This window comes from Pecten maximus, chromosome 3 (assembly GCF_902652985.1).
Source record: "Pecten maximus chromosome 3, xPecMax1.1, whole genome shotgun sequence".
In the NCBI taxonomy this organism is placed as follows: Eukaryota; Metazoa; Mollusca; class Bivalvia; order Pectinida; family Pectinidae; genus Pecten; species Pecten maximus.
Window position 1 is genome coordinate 39,980,587 of NC_047017.1, and position 27,816 is coordinate 40,008,402.

Below are 27,816 nucleotides of genomic sequence, written 5' to 3' on the forward strand. Positions count from 1 at the left end.
ATGGCATTATGTTCATCAGAATCATTGTGTCTGATGGTTTAATTAATGTATATCATATCAAAGTGTATGCTTATGAATTATCGTTATACGTCATACCTTTGTTAACAGCAACCTCTTGTAAGTTGTGAATATTTTAATGGTATTTTTAAGGTAAGTTAAAGGTAAGAAGTCCTCGCCTTGATAAATATCATGTACAATAGTTACGATTATTTTCTCAATTTTTGTTACCTTTACCAAACCCAGTTTAGGGCGGATTGCTGATTTCGATCATCAAGTGAACAGATACTTTTTTGAGTCTGTCTCATTTTATTAGTTGATGGCTTCCCCACTGAACAACCTACAGGATGTTTATCGCATATCATCCAGAACAAGTCGGGTTAACTGTCTGGACCAAGGACACAGCCACGACAGGACAGGCGGTCCCTGAAGAGATGCGTTAGTCACCTAGGATAGGGACTGAGTTTCGGATCTTCGCCTGTAGTTATACATAAGGCCGATTCAGCAACCGCGATCACTCTGATGAAATATATAAATAGTGTATTAACAGGAGCCAAAAAACTAACCACGAATGACCTCTCTTTAGTGTTAAATCCCAATTCATTTTTAAGATATTATCATATAATGAAATTCTCCTGCAACTCTTCGATAATCAACAGATAAAATGTGACAGATTTGGTAATGTAATAAAGTACCGTGAAAAGACGATCACGTTTTCACTGTCTGGACGATAATCTATGAGTCTGCCTTATCTACACTAAGTTATTCACGTTCCATTTACGAAGCAACCATTTGTACAAGAGATTCAGTTCGACTATAAGATGTTCTTCCTCCAATAGCAGTTTTCGGTCTTCTGCCGTTGAGTGATGCCGGGCTGATGCTGCGAGTAGGACGTGCAGATTTTGGTCGTCTTGACAACATAGAGGAAAAGTCGTGTGTCTCGTCACGTGTCACAACGAACCGCCGAACGTGCTGATGCCCGTCAGGATGGATATTTGCGTTAGGAGGGAGATGACATGGCTTTGACTTTATGAACACCGTTCCTCCAGGTTTTGGAACCTTAACCTCAAATGATGATTCGTCCTGTAAAATTTACGGAACACGGTTATAGATGTCAATTGTTTAGGATATCAGTATCAAGAACAATCATATGATTCTTTAAATCTCGTCTAAATGTTAAAAATAAATTGATTAATTTTAACCTCAAATAATGAAATATACAAGATGAATCGGAATAGTGAAGCAACCCCGTATCTATGACTCAAACTCGATTAAAGAGCGACGTTTGGAAAATGGCTGAAGAGTGACATTTACAAAGTGAAGTAAATGGTCTTGTGGACGACCAAAATAAATAATGTATTGTGAAAAGTGTGGCAAAACATGAAGAGAATATCTAACCTCTTTTTCGTCGCGAATGCTGAATCTTCTCAGAGGAGCTACTTGTGGTGTCACTTTGGTTGGTTTGCTCTCCCCGTCAGCGCAGAACTGTTTGATCCGATCTTCGAGATTACAGAGATTCCTTTCACTCGTTTCCCAATCAAAATAATCTTCATCGAAAGGTTCCATGGCCGTCAATGCGCTTGTAGAACTGCCCCCATTCCTCATGCTCGTTTTGTTAATTTCATTAACGGCCATTGCAGAACAAATAACTTTAGATCTGACTTCCGTTTTCTCTTTCTGTACCTGGTCGATCTGTTCCAGTATATCCGACACGGCACCACTTGGTTCGTCTCTTGTAGGCGACACTACCGAATCCGCGTCAACGTTGTTACATTCAGTGAGGTGGAATATTCCGGCGGTATGTGGTCTAGAGGTCGGAGGCTGACTGATATCTCTATGTATACCGAGCGCGGTGCGGGGACGCAGACTAGTAAGGGACGTTTGTGTGTAATCCCACGCCGACTGCGTGGTCTTTAGGAGATCATTCTCCACTCGCATGCTCTTCAGTTGTTTCATACTCCGCGGGACCTTTCTGCGGGGTCGATACTCATAAAGCCTGTTTTCAACCTTAGTCCCCGTCACCTGTCCTTTCAACTTCATTTCATTGATCTCTATCATTTTTGCACGTTTTTCGGATTTCATCCGATAATACAGAGAATTGGGTACACACGGCTCAATGAGAGGTGTTTTGCCTTTCAGGAAGAACTGAATCAACTGATCCATCACAACTGATTTAGATCGATCAGTTTTAGGTTTGAAATTGTTTTCGTCTTTTGACGGCAGTTTTTCTTGTAACTTTTTCTGGAGTATATCTAGCAGTGGTACTTGAGATCCTTTGCCTGAATTGGCTCTGCACAGAACCTTCTGTAGAGCGGACTTGCACAGTTTCCTAATAGTGTGTATGTTTTTCTTGGCTATGAGTCTGTCGTAGTTCTTCGTGTCCAGCACCATCACTGTCGTGTTCTCAGTACAGTTAACCGTACACGTACTCCGTTCTAACTCCATTACCATCTCTATATCTCCTACACGTAAACAATAAAATAGTTTAAATCAAAAGTAAACCGTTTACAAGAATTAGTAGTTGTCATACAATGTATAACATATAGGACCGAGGCCCATATTCACCCTGCAATGAAAGACAAATCCCGGACGATTGGAAATAGAGTGCTTAATTGATGATATTTCATTTTTGGTAGGAACGTTCAACACCTTTCGTGTAATGTTCTGTGTGAATAACTGATATGATACACACTGTTAATTGGTTGGAATTTATCTTTATACCAGATTTTGGAAAGCCTAATTGCTATCTTATAAAGATGGTAACGCTGGTGGTTTTGTATGTTGTATATATACAATTAGTTAATTTGAAGCCCGTTGTTAGCCTATGCTGTGACACGTTTCCAATAACATCTTTAGACTTACCTACGACGTCGTTAGATTCGATACAACACAGCTCCACCGTGCGGTTCATTACCCTCTTCTCTGCCGCCGCGTACCCCTCTTTCCTGCGAATCTGTATCTGATGCTGAGTGAAGTTGCGTTCTCGCCTCTTTACTATTTTGTTGTATGAATTTCTAATAAAAGATAAAAGAAATATGTTTTAAGGACACGTCTTAAGGGCGTCAGACAGGTACAACATTGAACAGTATTGTTCTTTAAAAATCGATGATAACATTGTATACGATCATTTGTCGTCACGTGGTCATTGGTACTGTCTATAATACACACGATATAACTGAGACTGAAAGGGACCTGTTTTGTGGAAAGGCCGTGTGGCCGTAATAGCGGACGTAAAACCCTTTTAATAAATAAAATAATATAGGACCTGGGTTTTTTTTTTTTTTTTTTAATGTGTAACTTACATTTTTATTCAATACAATGATACATGTACATGTTAAACAGAGCACTTTGTAACATCTTCACACAACATCTATATAACAACACTCGTGCATCTGCTCATACGTTGGTACAACATTCAAAGATTTCAAACGTGAAATGGACCTGTTACCGCCGACTGCTGTATTGGGTATTTGAATCACTTTTCCTGCTTGCATATGCCTTAATGAATTATTCAAGACTATTAAATTAACGTTGTAGTGTGTTATGTTAATAAATAAAATACAACATACTCTAGCATGAGCTCCAGTGTTTAAATATGGGGCATTTTAATATGACTTCTAACCAAATTCAGAGTGACCATGCCGACTTTTAACCTAAGGGGCGCTCTTGTTATTGCTTATAAACACGATAAGTGTCTTGTTTTGAAAATACCGTGTAGTAGTTTATCAACAGAGGTTCATCTTAGTACATTTATTCAATATTAAAGCAACGAGTGTTTTGTATGGATATGTCCCAAATATTAACATACTGCAAATATGTACATAGTGTGATTCCTTGTCATCCAAGTGGATTTACACAGAAACAGCTCGGCTGTTAAAGGGAAATGCACAATTTGTGACTTAAATAAGAAATTATAGATCTGAATGTGTTAATAAACTTGGTTAAAAAATAATATTGTTATACTGGGTTTAGTAGTTAGTGGTGAATATATTCCACAAATAAATCGAGCCATCGTATCGCTGACACAAGCCTAGGAATGCACAGGTCTAGTCTAATGAAAGTAGCATGGATATTTATGGTAGGACGGATAGCATTAAGAAATTGTAGTATTGACACTTAAAAATGTAGAGTCTTACGTACACACTTATAAGAATCGTCTAAAAACATGGGTATCATGGTCTGTGATATGTATGTATACAACTAACACGGAGGAGGTGTTCTACCCGTCCTAAACACAGGCGCTTGCATAGAACCTGTGGTCCTAACCAGTGTCTGTGACCCTGGGATCTAGCTGTCGTTGCTGGAATTAACAAGATGTTGTGAGCTTCTTCTGAACTTGGTGATCAACTTATCTCCCATATAAAACCACCATGTTATGTAGAGTAATACATATATGGACGTATTCCCCCCATACACTATATATATGTTTTAATAAACGTATCAATACCAACCCTTATCCATAAAAAGTCCTACTCCTGCTGATAGAGAAATGACCGTATATACCTTAATGTTTAACAAGTGCCGAAAATCAGCAGTAACCTACAAAGCTTTGATGGTGATAACATTTATATACCATATTAAGACCGCTGGTTGTAGACACCCGCGGATTATTGATCTATCAGGACAAGTATTTAGAATATTATATTTGGTATTTATGAAGAAATTAGTACGACCTGCCTAACAAACACAACACCAGGTATTACCTTACACGGGTGTAAAATCTTTAGACTCGCTTTTTGAAGATGTGTGATTAAATGGCACTTGAACCACCTGATTCCAATTCACACCTTTATCAATTAACGCGGCACGTGTTAGCACTGTAATGTTGGTCGTGGAGTAGGTAAACAAGGGCTGGACATGTCGGCACTTCTGTTTTGTCCGTTATAGCGTAACATGTATAGCTGGGTTACTGAAGTAAGGAGTTTGCACACGTTTCTATGTAACTTGAGAATAATCATACATTTTAATTGGCACTTATGGTGTATTGGTTAAAGCTGTATATGATTCAGTACTTAATATTGGGGTTTGTGTTCGCCTTGTACTTATTTTACAATTGTCGTACGCATGTCTGTAAAACTTTATACTCATCAAATATTTTCATTTTAGGCACTAATATTTTGAATAAAGATATAAAATTATAGAAAGTGTGTAGACGGGCCACTATTACTATGACGATTGTTTACCGACCAGCATATTAACTTATACCGATGTTGTTGTGATTATGATGCTGGGTATACCAATATATAACTATGTGTTTACCGACAGAGACAACAAACTACCCACTCAGCTGTCTCTATTCATTTATACACAAATACTAGTAGTAGTGTATGCTCGCCCTAGATACCTGCTTATTTTGGCCCAATATGTTTTATTTACAGTGATACTTATTTTTCTTGCACTGTACCCGGGGCTCCCAAAAAGCATCGCGTAAAAACTTATCACCGGTTTTGCTATAATTAAAGCACACAGAATATAATTAATTAAAATTCACAGTGTCGCGCGACGATTTAATGTTTTGCCTTAAATGAGTTATGCGACGAAGATAATTTGCATTGGAAATATTTTGAAAGGAAAGATCAATTAGATATATCGGGCATGGTACATACAGATGTGTGTAATTGAATTGTCATTAAGTTGAAATGACTGAAAGAGTTTTGGACGATTGATGAATGGACAATAGAGATCTCTAAATTCATTTTTTTTAAATGTCTAAATCAGCAGATTTTAAAATTGTGACTTACATTACAGATGTATTACACTTGCACTAAAGGACAAAATGTACCACAACGACACAACACAAGGACAAAATACATCACAAAATAAACCACATCGTCAACATACAAAGACAGAATATACCACAGCGTCAAAACATATGAACAAAATGCACCACAGCGTGAACACACGAGGACAGAATATACCACAGCGTCAACATACAAAGACAGAATATACCACAGCGTCAAAACATATGAACAAAATGCACCACAGCGTGAACACACAAGGAAATGATATACCACAGCGTCAACATACAAAGACAGAATATACCACAGCTTCAACACACAAGGACAAAATATACCACACCGTAAAACAAGAACAACATATTCCACAGCGTCAACATACAAAGACAGAATATACCACAGCGTCAACATACAAAGACAGAATATACCACAACGTCAAAACATATGAACAAAATACACCACAGCTTCAACACAAGGAAAATTATATACCACATCGTCAACACACAAGGACAAAATATACCACATCGTCAAAACATAACAACAACATATACCACAGCGTCAACACACAAGGACAGAATATACCACAGCTTCAACACACAAGGAAATAATATACCACATCGTCAACACACAAGGACAAAATATACCACATCGTCAAAACATAACAACAACATATACCACAGCGTCAACACACAAGGACAAAATATACCACAGCGTCAACACACATGGACAGAAGATACCACAGCGTCAACACACAAGGATGAACTATACTTCTGCGTCGACAAATAAGAACATGACGTACCAAAAAGGAAACATAAAAAGGTTAATATCACCACACGTGGCAGAATATTCCACATGATCATACATTTAAACATGACCAGGCCTCGATATATCGCAATAATCAATCAACCAATTCTTCCTGAACACCCGTATATGCTGAGCGACATTTTACCAAGTACACATTCCAAACCAAACACTGTATGGACTCCTGCATGAGGTTGAAATGAATGAGTGAAATCATATTGCTAGTAAGATAATTCAGTAACATTGCTGTATCCAAATAAAAGTCTTATACCACAGTGTTAACACAAAAGGGCCAAATATACAATAGCGTCAACAAACAAGGCCACAAGGTTGATAAATGTCAACATGGCCACTTTGTAAATGCACATATAAAGCGAGGTAAAATATGAACAAAATATAGCTTTGGTTGGAACCCATTAAAAGCACTAAGGGAATAGGACCAGGTGTTCCGATGGAGCATCCGTCTTATGTTTCTGTGTTGGATAAAAGTGATGCCACATTCTCAGAGAGCCGCCTGGTTGATGAAAACCGAATTTACACTTTCGTTTTAATTCGATAATGTTATCACAATCTACACCTACCTTCCTATTTCCTTGGCGATTGGATTGATTTCCTGTTTCGTCAATAATGGAAACTGGCCGTTGTGATGAGATGGATTGACGGTCACCTTCGCTTGACCACTATAAAAGAAAATCACTTTGTAGTTTCTATCTAATTTTCTATAAATTTCTATACAACATTGAATAATAACGAAATTTCGTGAGTAACTGTCCACACCAGAGTTTGTCAGTTTGTCAATGTCCACACTTAAGTTTATCAGTGTGTCACTCTCCACACCAGAGTTTGTGAGTTTGTCACTCTCCACACCAGAGTTTGTGAGTTTCCACACTTAAGATTATCAGTGTGTCACTCTCCACACCAGAGTTTGTCAGTTTCCACACTTAAGTTTATCAGTGTGTCACTCTCCACACCAGAGTTTGTGAGTTTGTCACTCTCCACACCAAAGTTTGTCAGTTTCCACACTTAAGTTTGTCAGTGTGTCACTCTCCACACCAGAGTTTGTCAGTGTGTCAATGTCACACCAGAGTTTGTCAGTTTGTAAATGTCCACACTTAAGTTTGTCAATGTGTCACACTCCACACCAGAGTTTGTCAGTTGCCACACTTAAGTTTATCAGTGTGTCACTCTCCACACCAGAGTTTGTCAGTGTGTCACTCTCCACACCAGAGTTTGTCAGTGTGTCACTCTCCACACCAGAGTTTGTCAGTGTGTCACTCTCCACACCAGAGTTTGTCAGTTGCCACACTTAAGTTTATCAGTGTGTCACTCTCCACACCAGAGTTTGTCAGTGTGTCACTCTCCACACCAGAGTTTGTCAGTGTGTCACTCTCCACACCAGAGTTTGTCAGTTTCCAAACTTAAGTTTATCAGTGTGTCACTCTCCACACCAGAGTTGGTCAGTTTGTCACTCTCCACACCAGAGTTTGTCAGTGTGTCACTCTCCACACCAGAGTTTGTCAGTTTCCACACTTAAGTTTATCAGTGTGTCACTCTCCACACCAGAGTTTGTCAGTTTCCACACTTAAGTTTGTCAGTTTGTCAGTTTCCACACCAGAGTTTGTCAGTTGCCACACTTAAGTTTATCAGTGTGTCACTCTCCACACCAGAGTTTATCAGTGTGTCACTCTCCACACCAGAGTTTGTCAGTTTGTCACTCTCCACACCAGAGTTTGTCAGTTTCCACACTTAAGTTTGTCAGTGTGTCACTATCCACACTAGAGTTTGTCAGTGTGTCAATGTCACACTAGAGTTTGTCATTGTGTCACTGTCCACACCCCAGAGTTTGTCAGTTGCCACACTTAAGTTTGTCAGTGTGTCACTCTCCACACCAGAGTTTGTCAGTTTCCACACTTAAGTTTGTCAATGTGTCACTCTCCACACCAGAGTTTTGTCAGTTTCCACACTTAAGTTTGTCAGTGTGTCACTCTCCACACCAGAGTTTGTCAGTGAGTCACTGTCTACTATTTATCACCATGCCTACCTCAGCAGGAACACCAGTCCGCAGGCTGACTCCCCCTGCCTCACAATAGTACTACCAAATGGATACTGCTCTTTCCTTATGCTCATTTCCAGGAGACGTTTGAACTTTGGAGACCAGTTATGAAAGAACGGGCTTTTATTGATGAAATCCTTCTTTTCCTCATATTCTTCTTCCTGTTTTGCCTGTAGAAAGCAAACTTGTGAATGAGTTAAATGATAAAAATGTGTTGTTTTTTTCTTTTTGCACCTGTGTGTCGGAGTAATGGTTTACTATTTGTCTTACAATCAGACATGTAACAAAATAATGTTGCTGAATGTTTGTTTGATTATTGTAGTAAGCTAATATATAGCAAATTACCTTGATTGATCGGTTGAAGAGTTCTCTGCTGATAACAAGAAGATCAGTATCCTCGTCTGCTATAATGGTAGCGTTCCTCACGGAATCCTCACTCATCAAGGCTACCTCTCCGAAACTCTTACCGCCCTCTGTATCAAATATACGTTACCAAAGTAAAGTGGGGAACATTTTACATGTCATATTATACCTTCATAGTATGATAACAATGGTCACATTACTACCACAGTTACTGTGGCGATTTATATATCCCTCGAGTTCCTGTCTGATTGTCCTCCTCAAGTCTAGGACTGATTTATTACACAAAGAATATCGCATACTTCTGGTACCTTTTACAAAATCACGAACAAGCTAGCGAATATATAATACCACACACCATTCGTCGCAATACAAACTATGGAAGTATATCACATTAATTAATATATATTATACAATATATCACACAAGTTGATATTTATTACACAATATTTACATTTTGGTGGAAAAGCCACGATATAAACTAAGTAAAAATATTTGCGGTCCGTGTGAGCTTTGCAAACAAACGTGTCATATTGTGCTAGCGCACAGTGTGACGCTGTTTGCAAAGCTCTGGCATCTATATCGACCATAGACACCAAAACAGACGGTTTAATCCTTAAATATATCACCCCAGTTTAAATATTACACAATATATCACACCAGTTAAAATATTACACAATATATCACACTAGTTAATATAGTACACAATATATCACACCAGTTAATATAGTACACAATATATCACACCAGTTAATATAGTACACAATATATCACACCAGTTAAAATATTACACAATATATCACACCAGTTAATATAGTACACAATATATCACACCAGTTAATATAGTACACAATATATCACACCAGTTAAAATATTACACAATATATCACACCAGTTAATATAGTACACAATATATCACACCAGTTAAAATATTACACAATATATCACACCAGTTAAAATATTACACAATATATCACACCAGTTAATATATAACACAATATATCTCATCAATTAACATATCACACAATGTATCACACCAATTAACATATCACACAATATATCACATCAATTATTATAGTATACACAGTATATCACATCAATTAATATATTATACAATATATCACATCAATTAATATATTATACAATATATCACATCAATTAATATATTATACAATGTTCCACATCAATTAATCTATTGCACAACGTACCATATCAATTAATCTATTGCACAACGTGCCATATCAATTAATCTATTACACAATGCACCACATCAATTGACGTGTTACACAATGTCACATCATTTTTCATATCATACAATAAATCTTACTGCATTTATCACGATACACAATGACACACACCAATAGCTATGCTACACGCATATACACATGTAATGTGATTTGATTTACAGTACACTTTCTGTACCTAAAATAACATTCACCTTAGATTACATATAATGACTACAATTGCGGTTCATAGGATCATAATACGGAACCAAGGGGACGAACATAAGAATAAAGTGACTTTTACATTGGCAATACACCGGTACACTAAGACGTCATTCTTTGAACCAGAAAGGATCTTGGACCATATGATCGATGGTTTGTGCTTGTGTTATGTAACCAAACGTTATTATGAGTATTGACACTATCGACCAGCTATATAAAGTTGACTACATGTGGAGGGCCAACACGCTATACACCACACATTATACCCACACCAAGGCAATGTTCGCCATATAGCTAGTGTCATTATTTCTTAAACACTTGTTTTAATGTCAAAGATGAGTATCCTAAACGAATATAGAAAAAAAAAACCGTTTAAATGATTTTACGGTGAGATATTGATTCTAACAAAGAGGATGGTAATAATTATAGCTACACAATAAACAACTATTCACCTCAAAGTCAATACACAAAATCAATGCTGATCAAAATACAGCTAGAAAGACATAAAAAAAAACAAAGACATCATTCTATTGGATTTTATAACAAAACAATGCTTTAAAGGAACCGAGGATACAATTAATTATCAAGAAAACAAAACACCTAGATAACAAAATCACATCATTAAGGTGTGATACCAATATATATAGAAAACAAAACACCTAGATAATAAAATCACATCATTAAGGTGTGATACCAATATATATAGAAAACAAAACACCTAGATAATAAAATAACATCATTAAGGTGTGATACCAAAATATATAGAAAACAAAACACCTAGATAATAAAATAACATCATTAAGGTGTGATACCAAAATATATAGAAAACAAAACACCTAGATAATAAAATAACATCATTAAGAAATTCTGGCGAAACTAAAATACATAGAAAGCAAAACACAATGTCATATCAAAAAGGAATCTGGGAATCGAAAGACTTACAAACATATCTAGAATCAAAAATAAAGTGTGAAGTTATAAAGAACCTCAGGTGTCACGAGAAACCCAAATACCTAGAGAGTAAAATACAGTGTAATATTATAAAGGAATTGGGGAGTCTGGAGATATCAAAATATCTAGAAAGCAAAACACAATGTAATATAAAGGAATTCGGGAGTCGAGAGGTACCAGACAATTCAATAACGAATAAACACTTACCATAATGCATTATAAATTTCCCAAATTTCGACCGATCGAGTGGTTCATTTTCTTCTGTTTTCACTTCTTCGTCGGAATCCTCTTCGTTTACAGTGCTCTTTTCCTCTTCGTTTTGGTCCTGCACGTCTGGTGTCTTTTCCTGCTGGTCTTCATCAAGTTTGATTGGGGTGATGTACACGGACGTTTTACCGGTCAGCATGATGTAAAAACTGTAAACGACAGGAGGCTTATGCAACAGTGATTCGCTTAGCGACAGTTAAAACTGATGTAGACCCAGCTCGTAACAAAGTGTATTATAGATCCGGTAGACTAAATGTATAAAATCTGTACTTGTATACACAGTATTCATACAGAAGAACAATGATTTTAATCGATTAACGAAATGTTTCAATACGGTAATCTAGCCAAGGACGTGCCGACGAGACTAGCAGTAGAGACAGTAACAATGACAGTCCGACATACTGTATAGCTTGTCGATAACCAGTATGTCGGCACTGGGATAATGTTTTTCTTTCCCAAATTAATGTTTTATCTTGTTTTTGTATTGTTATCATAACAATGACCTATTTGTTATACCTTTATTGTGGTGTTCTATTTCTTATCATACCTATAATTACATTACCTTTTCATAAAATATTGTTTTCCTTTCAGAATGACGACGCTTTACATCGCGTGGCCTACATCGAATGTCAATATTACTGGTATCCCTTCAGAAATACGAAATCAAAATTATATGGGACAAACACTGTGTAAATCCATGCGGTTCTGTTTAATGGGTGTCAATAATATAAAGGTGTGACTTTTGTTTGTGATTTACAAAGGTTGCCTATTCTCTTCTCATTCAAATCTATCCCTTTTCAACTTCACAGGCCTGTTTCCCACCTCACTTCTCGTCCAAAGCTACCTCATCACAACTTCACATGTTTCCTACCTTACTTCTCGTCCAAAGCTACCTCATCACAACTTTACCTGTTTCCCACCTTACTTCTCATTCAAAGCTACCTCATCAAAACTTACCTGCCTCCCTGTTACCTATTACCTGTCTCCCCGTTACCCGTCTCCATATTACCCGTTACCTGTCTGCATATTACCTGCCTCCCTGTTACCTATTACCTGTCTCCCCGTTACCCGTTACCTGTCTCCCTGTTACCTATTACCTGTCTCCATATTACCCCTTACCTGTCTCCAAGTTTTCCCTTACCTGTCTCCCCGTTACCCGTCTACATATTACCCGTTACCTGCCTGCCTATTACCTGCCTCCCTGTTATCTATTACCTGTCTCTCTGTTACCCGTTACCTGTCTCCATGTTACCCCTTACCTGTCTCCCTGTTCTCCTTGACTGATGATCACGTCATCTCGATTTGCCTTTTGGTACTCACAGTTCCTCATGACGTCAGTGAGGATATCTGAAAATTGAAATGTGTTTTGGTACAAAATGCATTATCGATACAGCAATTTTCATTGTACTTGTAGTATCGATACAATATGAAAGTACAGTGTAATAACAAGGGAAACTCAATTAATAAATTAATTCATAATTGTTAGATTGCGTGAAGCCAGATTAATCTGGTGATATTGATTCGTTTGGTAAAAATACAGATTTACGTTAAACAACAAAATACCCCAGAACCCTTCTAAACCAAACAATCCAGTTGAAGCATATTGCAATACACTCTCATATTGCTTATAGAAATTAGATATGTTACAAAGTACATTATGGTAGACAAATACTGAAATTTCATATATTAATTACTACTTCAAATATCAGAAATGTTATTTGTTTAACACTTATATCACCATTGCAGTGACGGCATGGGGGATCGGATGTCGTCTATTGTGCGTGCCAATGTAACTTTAAATATTGCTTTATAATTGTTATGGAGGATGCCAATGAGAAGTCCAAGGGTGAATGATTTTTTTAGGTTGAAGTAATTCAGTATTGTAGATATTGAAGTGAATCAGTATTGTAGATATTGAAGTGAATCAGTATTGTCGATATTGAAGTGAATCAGTGTTGTAGATATTGAAGTGAATCAGTGTTGTAGACGTTGAAGTGAATCAGTATTGTAGATATTGAAGTGAATCAGTATTGTAGATATTGAAGTGAATCAGTATTGTAGATGTTGAAGTGAATCAGTATTGTAGATGTTGAAGTGAATCAGTGTTGTAGATATTGAAGTGAATCAGTATTGTAGATATTGAAGTGAATCAGTATTGTAGATGTTGAAGTGAATCAGTGTTGTAGACGTTGAAGTGAATCAGTGTTGTAGACGTTGAAGTGAATCAGTATTGTACAGGTTGAAGTGAATCAGTATTGTAGAAGTTGAAGTGAATCAGTATTGTAGATATTGAAGTGAATCAGTATTGTAGATATTGAAGTGAATCAGTATTGTAGATATTGAAGTGAATCAGTATTGTAGATATTGAAGTGAATCAGTGTTGTAGACGTTGAAGTGAATCAGTGTTGTAGACGTTGAAGTGAATCAGTATTGTAGATGTTGAAGTGAATCAGTGTTGTAGACGTTGAAGTGAATCAGTATTGTAGATGTTGAAGTGAATCAGTATTGTAGACATTGAAGTGAATCAGTATTGTAGACGTTGAAGTGAATCAGTATTGTAGATATTGAAGTGAATCAGTATTGTAGATATTGAAGTGAATCAGTATTGTAGATGTTGAAGTGAATCAGTGTTGTAGACGTTGAAGTGAATCAGTATTGTAGATGTTGAAGTGAATCAGTATTGTAGACATTGAAGTGAATCAGTATTGTAGACGTTGAAGTGAATCAGTATTGTAGATATTGAAGTGAATCAGTATTGTAGATATTGAAGTGAATCAGTGTTGTAGACGTTGAAGTGAATCAGTATTGTAGATGTTGAAGTGAATCAGTATTGTAGATATTGAAGTGAATCAGTATTGTAGACGTTGAAGTGAATCAGTATTGTAGACGTTGAAGTGAATCAGTATTGTAGACATTGAAGTGAATCAGTATTGTAGATATTGAAGTGAATCAGTATTGTAGATATTGAAGTGAATCAGTATTGTAGACGTTGAAGTGAATCAGTATTGTAGATATTGAAGTGAATCAGTATTGTAGACGTTGAAGTGAATCAGTATTGTAGATATTGAAGTGAATCAGTATTGTAGACATTGAAGTGAATCAGTATTGTAGACGTTGAAGTGAATCAGTGTTGTAGACATTGAAGTGAATCAGTATTGTAGATATTGAAGTGAATCAGTATTGTAGACGTTGAAGTGAATCAGTATTGTAGATATTGAAGTGAATCAGTATTGTAGATATTGAAGTGAATCAGTATTGTAGACGTTGAAGTGAATCAGTATTGTAGATATTGAAGTGAATCAGTATTGTAGACGTTGAAGTGAATCAGTATTGTAGACGTTGAAGTGAATCAGTATTGTAGACATTGAAGAGAATCAGTATTGTAGACGTTGAAGTGAATCAGTATTGTAGATATTGAAGTGAATCAGTATTGTAGATATTGAAGTGAATCAGTATTGTAGATATTGAAGTGAATCAGTGTTGTAGACGTTGAAGTGAATCAGTATTGTAGACGTTGAAGTGAATCAGTGTTGTAGATGTTGAAGTGAATCAGTATTGTAGATATTGAAGTGAATCAGTATTGTAGACGTTGAAGTGAATCAGTATTGTAGACGTTGAAGTGAATCAGTATTGTAGACGTTGAAGTGAATCAGTATTGTAGACATTGAAGTGAATCAGTATTGTAGATAGTGAAGTGAATCAGTATTGTAGAGGTTGAAGTGAATCAGTATTGTAGACGTTAAAGTGAATCAGTATTGTAGATATTGAAGTGAATCAGTATTGTAGATAGTGAAGTGAATCAGTATTGTAGAGGTTGAAGTGAATCAGTATTGTAGACATTGAAGTGAATCAGTATTGTAGATATTGAAGTGAATCAGTATTGTAGATAGTGAAGTGAATCAGTATTGTAGATGTTGAAGTGAATCAGTATTGTAGACGTTAAAGTGAATCAGTATTGTAGATATTGAAGTGAATCAGTGTTGTAGATGTTGAAGTGAATCAGTATTGTAGATATTGAAGTGAATCAGTGTTGTAGACGTTGAAGTGAATCAGTATTGTAGACGTTGAAGTGAATCAGTATTGTAGATGTTAAAGTGAATCAGTATTGTAGACGTTGAAGTGAATCAGTATTGTAGACGTTGAAGTGAATCAGTATTGTAGACGTTGAAGTGAATCAGTATTGTAGACGTTGAAGTGAATCAGTATTGTAGACGTTGAAGTGAATCTGTGTTGTAGATATTGAAGTGAATCAGTATTGTAGATATTGAAGTGAATCAGTATTGTAGATATTGAAGTGAATCAGTATTGTAGATAGTGAAGTGAATCAGTATTGTAGATATTGAAGTGAATCTGTGTTGTAGACATTGAAGTGAATCTGTGTTGTAGACGTTGAAGTGAATCAGTATTGTAGACGTTGAAGTGAATCAGTGTTGTAGACGTTGAAGTGAATCAGTATTGTAGACGTTGAAGTGAATCTGTGTTGTAGATATTGAAGTGAATCAGTATTGTAGATATTGAAGTGAATCAGTATTGTAGATATTGAAGTGAATCAGTATTGTAGATAGTGAAGTGAATCAGTATTGTAGATATTGAAGTGAATCTGTGTTGTAGACATTGAAGTGAATCTGTGTTGTAGATGTTGAAGTGAATCAGTATTGTAGACGTTGAAGTGAATCAGTATTGTAGACGTTGAAGTGAATCAGTATTGTAGACGTTGAAGTGAATCAGTATTGTAGATATTGAAGTGAATCAGTATTGTAGATGTTGAAGTGAATCAGTATTGTAGACGTTGAAGTGAATCAGTATTGTAGATATTGAAGTGGATCAGTATTGTAGATATTGAAGTGAATCAGTATTGTAGACATTGAAGTGAATCAGTATTGTAGACGTTGAAGTGAATCAGTATTGTAGATATTGAAGTGAATCAGTATTGTAGATAGTGAAGTGAATCAGTATTGTAGATATTGAAGTGAATCTGTGTTGTAGACATTGAAGTGAATCAGTATTGTAGATATTGAAGTGAATCAGTATTGTAGAAGTCTAAGCGGATCATCATTCGGTCATTTAAATGGATTGTTAGTGTAAAAAGATAATTTGATTAGTATTGTTAAAGTTTTGTGAATCATTATAGTTCAAGGTAAGTTGATACAGTTTAAGTTATTGAATCGTGGAGGTGTAAGTGGATCAGCTTAGGTATTATAAACGTTTCAGGGTTAGGCTGTTACAAAATGTTTCGTCAAGATAGGTAAGAAGAAATTCTACATGATATTTCATAAATCATTTGAACATGTGTAAATTTGATCAAAACATCACCGCCCTTGTGTCTCTCAAGTACTTGTGTGACTAAAATTGACTTCAACAAATATCATTTGAACGATTTACAATAGCATTGAAAATTACATGTACACTGAAGGCGTGATCTTTTCCTGGGTAAATTATTAGTACTTCTGACATAAGCCTTGGCCTATTGTAGTTATGTTTCGAGTGATTCATAATTCACGTGTATGGACAGCGCTCCCTATGGAGTGCTCTTCAGTTCAGAGTTCGTAAACATTGATTCGGAAGACTTATTTGTTATTGAGATTTTGCACAAACATGGGTTGTAAATCTTAACTTTTACTTTAAAAATTTCCTTTCCTCTCTCGGAACAATGCTGTAGATAAATCACAATGACATTGAAATCATAACTAAAACTAACGTAGAACATTTTACTGTAACCTTTGTTGGATACATGTCGATATTGTCCCTTTGTACTTCGGAAATGAATACATATTTATGATCTATCAATGACAAACTTCCACACCATACCGCTACAGACCTGTTAGGGAAAATGAAACCGAATTCAATGTTTTGCTACTCTTTTCCTTGTGTGTCTATTGTAAATATCTTCCTTTTTAAGAAACAACCATGGATATTATCATCAATTTAACTTATATACGATAGAATTCTTGTCATTAAACTATATATCCATCCTTAATGATTTTTATAGTTTTCTTCAATGTTCAGTATTTTTTTCATTCAACCATTAGCATGTACAAGTGGTGGCGGCGGCGGCGGCGACTAGGGGATTCGGGATCTGTACTGGTTGACATTATGTCCCAGAGATTTCCAATTAGCATGCATGCAATTCTTATGAATGGTGGTTTACACGTGCGTTTATTGTTCTCCTTCAATAATCAATTGTCTTTTTTTTCAATAAATGGTTAATATTAATTAGGATTTTGAAAACCCTGACTACAAAACAGCGAGAACCTGATAATGTAACATTAGTGTGATGTTAGTGTCTAGGTCTTGTCGACGAAAACCTTTTAATATAGCAATTAAAAGATATTAACTTAGATTGCTAGGTGAGATATGTGCATATGTGTTATCTGAAGACGAGTCTCCAGCTGGTGCTTGTTGAGAAACACGTGAAAGTTGGATTAGAGTTGAAGACCTTTATGACAATCAACTTATGCTATTCTCGTACACACTTATGAATTAATCACAATGTCTACTCGTGGTTTTCCATTCACTTCTGTGTCGGGAATATAATCATTTAATTAAATAAAGGGTATATTGAAATGTTGTGTACTTAATTAGTCAAATGTGATTTGTCCAATACTAAGGGAGCAGGTGTTCTGTCATAAGCCTCTAGTTTGTTACACCGACCTAATATTAGCCTACATAAATGTACAAACACCAGCTATATATGGATTTTGGACGCTGATATATCTTTAAAGGTTGCTAAAAATGTACACAAATGTTTAGAAATAAAAGCAATAGTGATATTCAAGATCAAGGAATATATCTAAATATATGTAATTGAGCTAAGACAACATGTTGACTTTGTCGTGTTAGTTGTGTAGGGTTTGTCTGTAGCTTACTGTTATATCTGTACACAGCCGCGGGTCAAACACTCTCGAGTCAGATGATATCGAGACAACAACCACCTCCCATGTGCTTTGTTGTGAAACGAGACTTAACTGAGTCAATGTTTGGACATTTATAAATTCAATCCTAATTGATTGTCGGCGATGTACACTACTCACTGCTTTCCTCTTGACGCTGCTATTTCCAGTGTGATCCATGCTTGGCAATGTAAGCTGATTATGTAATGGAATCACAACAGTGTATAACATTGGCCTTGGTGTTTCATCATTTGTCTTGTATCCTGCATCCTTTACTACAAATCGTTATTTAGAATCTGCTTTCACTTCATTTTAGCCAATAAAGCATTTCATTTCAAAATGTTTTAGAAAGTTATATTTTATGAAAATTAATTAAGTTTCTCAATCATTAATCTCTGTGACAATCTTTTATTATATTGCCAATGTTGAAATTATTGTTATTATTATTATTATCATTTTGTACATTTCGATATCATCCAACTCTATCACCGCAATTTTCTATTTACTTAAGTAGATGATAGGAGACAATATAATTATCTATTATAACTGTATGATTGTCTTGTGTTTACTATTTTTGTTGACTATTATATCTGAAGCTTATAAAATGACATGCCTTCCGCTGTCACACTGTCACTGTAAAACGCACAAACCTATTGGAAAGTATGTCTGTTTAATTGTGAGATACAATTTAGAAGGAAATAGATTACCGATAACAATCACATACCTGTCATAGGATCTAACAAGTGTAATAATTACAATATTAAACTAGGTTTTCAAAAGTCATTATCGAAGTGACGTAGTTAATACCGGTTGATCTTAATGATAGATTTGTTAGTATTTAAAGTCGAAAATTGCTGAAGACTTTTCTATGTACCTTGTCTGTCGAATCGTCCAAGGCTGTCGAACCGTGATTATAAAGGTGATACCAATCTTGATTTGGACAGTTCTGTTGTCATTAGACTCATTAGATTATTTATCCAGAAAGGAAACTATCGTTATTTGAGGTATCTGTTATACCTAATTACGACAAAGTATAGCTTAGCTAGGAAATATCCAGTTACACGCTAAATATACACAAGGTTTCATTTAATTTTTGCCAAAGTAAAACAAGTAATTTACTGTACCCGGCATGCTCTGATGTTTTATACATTACTAGGTGTACGTAGTAAGAGTGTTTCTAATTGCAGTGACTCTTAAACTGTAAGTGTATGATCGGTGTTGGTTTTGAGATCGGTACAATTAGGTTTATTATAACAGGTAAGTAAAACTATACAACATGGGTTTAAAACTACACCAACTTGATATAGAATGTTTGTGCTGACGGGCCATCAATGTATCAAACCACATTATACCACATAAGGCTGTAAATGTATACAAGTCTATTCAACTTTCATCCAAGTGTTTTAGGTTTCGTCAACAACACTGCATTCGTGTGGCGTGTGTGCGCGCTATACAAAAGATGCCCTGTTGGATAAGAATCTTTTGAAGTAAAGCCACTCGCCATGAAATGTTTTGTGATTTTGAATTATATAACAAATAATGGCGAAATCATAAAGAAAATTACAGAACAGTATATAGTTATATCTAAATGTGTGTGACATGCACGACATTGATGGTGACTTAGGGTACACTTAAGTATGTCATGTAGTTATGTTGTTTATATAGACACTGATGGTGACTTAGGGTACACTTAAGTATGTCATATAGTTATGTTGTTTATATAGACACTGATGGTGACTTAGGGTAGACTAAAGTATGTTATATAGTTTTGTTGTTTTTATAGACACTGACGGTGACTAAGGGTAGACTAAAGTATGTTATATAGTTCTGTTGTTTATAAAGGTATAATTTGAGACGTGAAAGAGATATTGACAAATAGAAGACAAAATAAATCTTATCAAAAGTTCATTAAAATATCTCGATAGTTGATTTTTAGACGACTACAAATCTCCGTTGTAGATTTTACCATATAAAGTGAAATTACAATTTATCATATTTGTCATACTGAGCAGCTATTTAAATAATTTTTGCATGTTTTCGTTTGAACAGTAACTCACTCACCCTCATATCATCGACAAAATTTCGTTATTAATATGTTATCGTTTTAACTCCAGTTGTAATACTATCATCAACAACGTGCTAATAACGTCTAGATGAGGTGATGTTACTGTCATTACAAAATAACGTCATTCGATGATTACCGCTAACGTGCATTTACCACAGAACGTTATTCTTTATGCGATAAACGAAATCTCTCCACCATTAGTGGATGGTGTTCAGGGCTTACCTTTGTCCATATCCTGTAGGAGATCGCTTTTCTTCCTCAGCCAGGGTAGAAATATCTGTATGATCACATCCCTCCTGTCCGAAGGTTTTTTGGAGATAAACTCCACCACTTTTTTCTGCATATGCGTCATTTTGTCGGAGATTATCCTCATCTAATACGAGCGGTTCTCTAGGAAAACAAAGGTCTGTAACATGTGTGGACACCATTAAACATCCATATTGATTTGAATTGTAGTCATGTGCTACTTATACAAGATATCTGTATGTAACAAGTATTCTAAGTCACAACCATCAAGAATCCAACAGACAAATATTTCGTATACCCACTTTACATTTCATTATGCTACAACTTGCAAATTTTTGATGTTATCGTAACTTCATGCTAAATGCCGGTTAAGGTGGGCAATATTCCATAGTGATTCCCCTCCGCCTTAGTTAGTTTTCCTCCTGTTTAGTGACATGTCGTGTTATCCCTATACGACAGCCGATAGCCTTAGGACTGATATATATATACATGTAGGTCCATCTCAATATCGTTACACTATTACACATGTCCTCACGCCAAAGTGCCAACCAACCAAACTGGCCACTGTCAGGCTATTACACTAATATACAAACTTTATAGCTACGATAAACCATGGTTGTGGAGTATACATTTTAAACCTACATTTACATTCCGCGGTATAAGTATAGCCATAGGACAACTTCACTACTTCTTCGACACTAAACAAAGGCAGGCTGGTTCCCTTTCAGTGCCAATTGATTCCATACATGACCAATGAGTGCTTGTTCGCCCGGTTGATTCGAAGGTATAAAATAGTGTTATTTGTATATACATACATATCTGTATTTATCATTAGGCCTGACGACGTGGGTAGACCTGGGTTCCGATACAAAACAAACGAAGGCGGGCCGGGTGGAAAGTGAAATCTAACAAGTATTTTTCCTTTCAAAAGTTTCCTCGACGGTAATACAAACACATCTTTGTACCAGTGTTTGATCAACTCCATGTAAATGAACTATGCAATATTTACACGCTCCGCTGAACGGAAGGACAGGGCTATGGAGGCCCGCGGGAACATTTCACAAACAATCATCATTGTAATTACACGGTAACTCAAATCAAATATTTAACGCCCTTTTAGTTTTTAATACTGGATAAACCGCCATGTGTGAAAGTCGAATGAGATTAGAACATAATGACTGGAGGGCTAATTGTGTACTCACACCAACTAGGACCAGTCATATTAAGACAATGAGTATCTGTATATGATAAAATCTTGAGGATTGTTTTTTTAAACAAACACAATAAGTAGCCATTGACAAACAGCTTTGGGGTCTTGTAGGGCCACGGAAGCTAGATCTTTGTTCATTTCCATTTAAAAGTAACCAGTCTTTCACAGCAAATAGGAAAATCGTTACTTTTTGTTTAACGTACATGAATGTGATGTATTCGACTGTATGCTGAAATACATATAGATACATTTATATTCTTCATCGGATTAATGACAAAATATGAACTACAAATGGTCGACGTCATCAACACGATTTGTCAACAAATATTATAAACATAAATAGTCATAGAAATTATTGGGTAGACGTCACTTCTTTCTTGAATAATCACTGACATATCTTACAGAAAAAATTCTTCTGTTACAGAAATGCAGTTATTTTCTTTGACAGCTTGCATTGCCGTCCTTAAATGACTATGGCTGTTGATAGGAAGTAAAACAGCATAAAACCATCGACAGTTGCCGTCCTTAAATGACCATGGCTGTTGATAGGAAGTTAAACAGCATAAAACTATCGACAGTTGCCGTCCTTAAATGACCATGGCTGTAGATAGGAAGTTAAGCAGCTTAAAACCATCGACAGTCTGTCGTCCTTAAATGACCATGGCTGTAGATAGGAAGTTTAACAATACAAAACCAAACCTTCGATAGTTTCAGGCCCTATTCATTCGTAGTTGGATTGTACAACAGAGAATATTTGCTGGAGTGTGTGTATCCCGAAAACAAGTACCAGGCAGTCATATATGTATATATAATTACATACACTATTATGATATGAAAAATATTCGAGGATATTTGTTATTCTTGCACTTACTTTCTTTTTCTTTTCTATTTTTTCCGTTTTTCCTGAAGCCTTTCTATTGTTTGGCCTTATGATGTGTATACATAGGTACATGTATATTGACGCTGCCACAGTGATGACGTGTATTTGTTAAGGAGAGGTCTTTAATAAGTTGACATCACGTTTGCGTAATCCCCTTGCTGGAATTACTGGAAGCAAAATAAGATGTATTTAAATCTCATCCACTTTTGAGGTATTTTTTAAATTAATTAATTATTTGTATCTCAAAATATTGTCCTTTCTGTGTCATTAGTGTTCCGCAGATCTCTGACTGTGTGTAACTAAATCAGATATAATAGATGTCTGAGGTAGTACGTGTTCCACTGTTCTGTGACTGTGTGTAACTAAATCAGATAATATGGGTGTCTGAGGTAATATAATATGGGTGTCCGAGGTAAGATAATATGGGTGTCTGAGGTAAGATAATATGGGTGTCTGGTAAGATAATATGGTATCTGTTGTAAGATAATATGAGTGCCTGAGGTAAGATAATATGGTGTCTGAGGTAAGATAATATGGGTGCCTGAGGTAAGATAATATGGGTATCTGTGGTAAGATTATATGGGTGCCTGAGGTAAGATAATATGGTGCCTGAGGTAATATAATATGGTATCTGTTGTAAGATAATATGAGTGCCTGAGGTAAGATAATATGGTGTCTGAGGTAAGATAATATGGTGCCAGAGGTGAGATAATATGGTGCCTGGGGTAATATAATATGGTATCTGAGGTAAGATAATATGGGTGTCTGAGGTAATATAATATGGGTGTCTGGGGTAAGATAATATGGTGACTGAGGTAAGATAATATGTGTGACTGAGGTAAGATAATATGGGTGTCTGGTAAGATAATATGGTATCTGTGGTAAGCTAATATGGTGTCTGAGGTAAGATAATATGGTGTCTGAGGTAAGATAATACGGGTACCTGAGGTAAGATAATATGGGTATCTGAGGTAAGATAATATGGGTGCCCGAGATAAGATAATATGGGGGACTGAGGTAAGATAATATTGGTGACTGAGGTAAGATAATATGGATGACTGAGCTAAGATAATATGGGTGACTGAGGTAAGATAATATGAGTGTCTGAGGTAAGATAATATGGGTACATGAGGAAAGATAATATGAGTGTCTGAGGTAAGATAATATGGTGTCTGAGGTAAGATAATATAGATGACTGAGGTAAGATGATATGGGTGACTGAGGTAAGATAATATGGTGTCTGAGGTAAGATAATATGGGTGACTGAGGTAAGATAATATGGGTGACTGAGGTAAGATGTTATGAGTATCTGTGGTAAGATAATATGGTGTCTGAGGTAAGATAATATGGGTGTCTGAGGTAAGATAATATGGGTGTCTGAGATAAGATAATACGGGTACATGAGGAAAGATAATATGGGTGTCTGAGGTAAGATAATATGGGTGACTGAGGTAAGATGTTATGGGTATTTGTAGTAAGATAATATGGTGTCTGAGGTAAGATAATATAGGTGACGGAGTTAAGATAATATGGGTGATTGTGGTAAGATAATATGGGTGTCTGAGGTAAGATAATATGGGTGACTGAGGTAAGATGATATGGGTGTCTGAGGTAAGATGATATGGGTGACTGAGGTAAGATAATATGAGTGACTGAGGTAAGATAATATGGGTGTCTGAGGTAAGATAATATGGGTGTCTGAGGTAAGATAATATGGGTGTCTGAGGTAAGATAATATGGTGTCTGAGGTAAGATAATACGGGTACCTGAGGTAAGATAATATGGGTATCCGAGGTAAGATAATATGGGTGACTGAGGTAAGATAATATGGGTGTCTGAGGTAAGATGATATGGGTGACTGAGGTAAGATAATATGGGTGTCTGAGATAAAATAATACGGGTACATGAGGAAAGATAATATGGGTGTCTGAGGTAAGATAATATGTGTTACTGAGGTAAGATAATATGGGTATCTGAGGTAAGATAATATGGGTTTTTACATTGATATGATTCAAATAAAAGCATGCACCGAGACAAAATATGTCATTTTCCGTTCATACATAATATTTGAGTTAAAGGAATGTATTGATGTCAAGTCATATTAAAGACATTTTGACACAGTATCAATTAGCGTGGGTATATCACGCCCAGACATGCATACATACAGAGTGTACATGAGATCAGCTAGCATAATTAATGTTACGCTGTACGCTGACTTACCTATATGAGATACTACACGGATACCTGTATTGTGTAAATTCATATCATATACAATTATAATTACACCCGAGGCAATTTCAATTGCTTGTACACAAACTGACGTATTGATTTGATATAAATTCGGAGACGTATAAATAGTTTTAAAATCAATTGATATAACGCTAAGCAAATAAATAAGTAATATTAACAAACCTAGTCGAAAATGTCTCCTTTGTAATATTTACAAACCAAGCTCTATTATGATTTTATAAAAGTACCGCAGGAATAAACCAAACTCAATAATGTAACAAAAGATCTGGAGACTGTACAAATAATACAGCCGATTCTCCTTTATTGAGGAGACTCAAAAATATAACTATTTTTATCAATAGGTACTGAAACATCTCAATATTTCTTTATTGAGTAGTTAATGACAAATGACAGGTTTATTTCCACCTATAATTGATATATAAAACATTCCGCCCCAGGTCAGAGACCTACCCAATTTAAAACACACTGTACAGGTCAATAAACTAAGACATCAACCCTGTAATATTCTTGTCCAAATATCGAATTCATATTCTTTATGAAAGGGTTTTTTATTGGAAGTTTGTAACAATGAAGTCTTACTTCAATAATGATTGACATATGGTTTAAGCACCTACAGCCGAGTAAATACCCGTCATAGGTGTCAAAAATAACTACGCCCACTCTTCTGTTTAGGCTACACAGGTTTTAGTCTCATAAAGGTGTGTTTCCCCTTATCTTTCTTTGACTTAATGATGTACTTGTAATCTTTTAAAACCAAACGTGCGACTAGTGATATCAGGAAACGTTATTTAGAGGGAACTAGTAATATATGGATATGTTATATAGAGGAGATTAGTTATACATGTATATGGATATGTTTTATAGAGGGGATTAGTTATATATGGATATGTTATATAGAGGAGATTAGTTATACATGTATATGGATATGTTTTATAGAGGGGATTAGTTATATACGGAAATGTTATATAGAGGGAATTAGTTATTTACGGAAATGTTATATAGAGGATATTAGGGAATGCTATATACGGAAATGTTATATAGAGGGGACTATTTATATACGGAAATGTTATATAAAGGGAAAGTTATGTACGGAAATGTTATATAGAGGGGACCATTTATATACAGAAATGCTTCATAGAGGGGACTATATATATACGGAAATGTTATATAGAGGGGACTATTTATATACAGAAATGCTTCATAAAGGGGACTATATATATACGGAAATGTTATATAGAGGGGACTACTTATATACGAAATTGCTATATAGAGGGAACTGGTACTTATATACGAAAACACTGCATGTATATGGAGATGACTAGTTATTTGGTTAATTAATGTTTAACGTCCTATCAATAGCTTGGGTCATTTGAGAACGGCCTCCCTTCGAGCGACTTGCATGCGTGTTTCGAGTGCGTATGTGTGTTTTGGGAGGCTGCGGTGTTAAGTCGCCATGTGTCAGTCGAGAACTCTTGCCAATTGATAGTGCTACCTCACTGAAGCATACTGCCGAAGACCCCACCCGGGCACATTATAATGACAACGGGCAAACCAGTCGTTCAACTCTCAAATTGCTGAGCACTAGGCAGGAGTAGATGTCTGGTATGTCTCGGCCAGGGGACAGAACCCAAAAGCCTTCATCACAGGGGCGAACGCTCATCAACTAAAGGCTAAAAGTGAGGCACTGTCAAGGGAAACACAAGTGAGACATTGGGTAGAAGAAAGTTGTTAAGAATGAAGAGAAAAGATAACTTCCAAAATTTAACTGCTCTTACTATCAAGCAATCGGGCAGCAAGTACAATTCTTATGCCCACCTCCAGGGCAGATCAAAGTAGCTTAAAAATTATAAGATTTAGAAAACATTAGAAAGTAGGTGAAAGACCCAACATTCGTTTCTCTAAAGCAGCGGAGTAAATGACAACATCAACCACAATTCAGGATATAGACCTATTTACTCGAGGGAGCAAAATACATTCAGATACATGATGAACCTAACCAATGCTGAGCAGCATTTAGATCGAGGCACTAGAAAAGGAAAAACTCTCAACATGGACGATATGAAATGGAATCAAATCGGAAAACAGGAAAAACTCGATAGTGTTCCGCAGGAATAAAGTATCCGGTACCACATGATAGTCACCACGATATAGAGTGTTATACCAGGTATGTAACAATGGAATATGCCATTAATTATGTTAGATTTGAATATTGACACACAAATAAATTAGTTTCCATTGTTTGTATGCAAATCCAGCTTTCTGAATGGTTGAGTTTTTTCTTTTCATATCTCTGTGGAATAATGCAAAAAACGTGACATAACGACCATTGACGTTGTGTATTGATTTGTTCAAAAGAATCCATTATTAAATAAAATAAGTAAAATTGTACATTAAACGTGTTTTAAAATTGAAATACAGTTTTAGAAATAAATCATAAGCATTGATGCCAATATTTTTTAGTTTCATGAGAGTATGAAAAAACGCTACGTGAATTAATACAGCTGGCAAACATTTTTTTCCATATTACAACGAAACTAAAAACTATTGATATCAAAATATATTCTTATAAGTCGGTGTCAAATACAGATCCTGCCCTGCAGGTAGGGCGTAAGAATTGTACCTGCTGCCCCCATTGCATGATCGTAAGAGGCGACTAAACTTGGGAT

The 27,816-nt window shown here is 35.9% G+C and overlaps 1 protein-coding gene across 3 annotated transcripts; it reads right to left on the reverse strand.

Moving 5' to 3' along the window:
- Positions 1-578: 578 nt before the first annotated feature.
- LOC117324159 lies at positions 579-21,710 on the reverse strand. 3 transcript variants are annotated; one of them, XM_033879836.1, is made up of 10 exons: positions 21,453-21,710; positions 20,787-20,954; positions 12,869-12,956; positions 11,550-11,758; positions 8,932-9,059; positions 8,575-8,756; positions 7,115-7,213; positions 2,860-3,011; positions 1,396-2,459; positions 579-1,080 (listed from the first exon to the last, which is right to left on the reverse strand). In XM_033879836.1, the coding sequence occupies exons 2-10, from the start codon at positions 20,935-20,937 to the stop codon at positions 775-777; spliced, it is 2,379 nt and encodes a 792-aa protein (XP_033735727.1). In that variant the 5' UTR covers positions 20,938-20,954; positions 21,453-21,710; the 3' UTR covers positions 579-774. The 3 variants fall into 3 exon arrangements, with proteins under 3 accessions (XP_033735727.1, XP_033735726.1, XP_033735728.1); XM_033879835.1 differs by having other exon boundaries at positions 20,787-20,970; XM_033879837.1 differs by adding an exon at positions 17,328-17,427 and having other exon boundaries at positions 20,787-21,708.
- Positions 21,711-27,816: the final 6,106 nt, after the last annotated feature.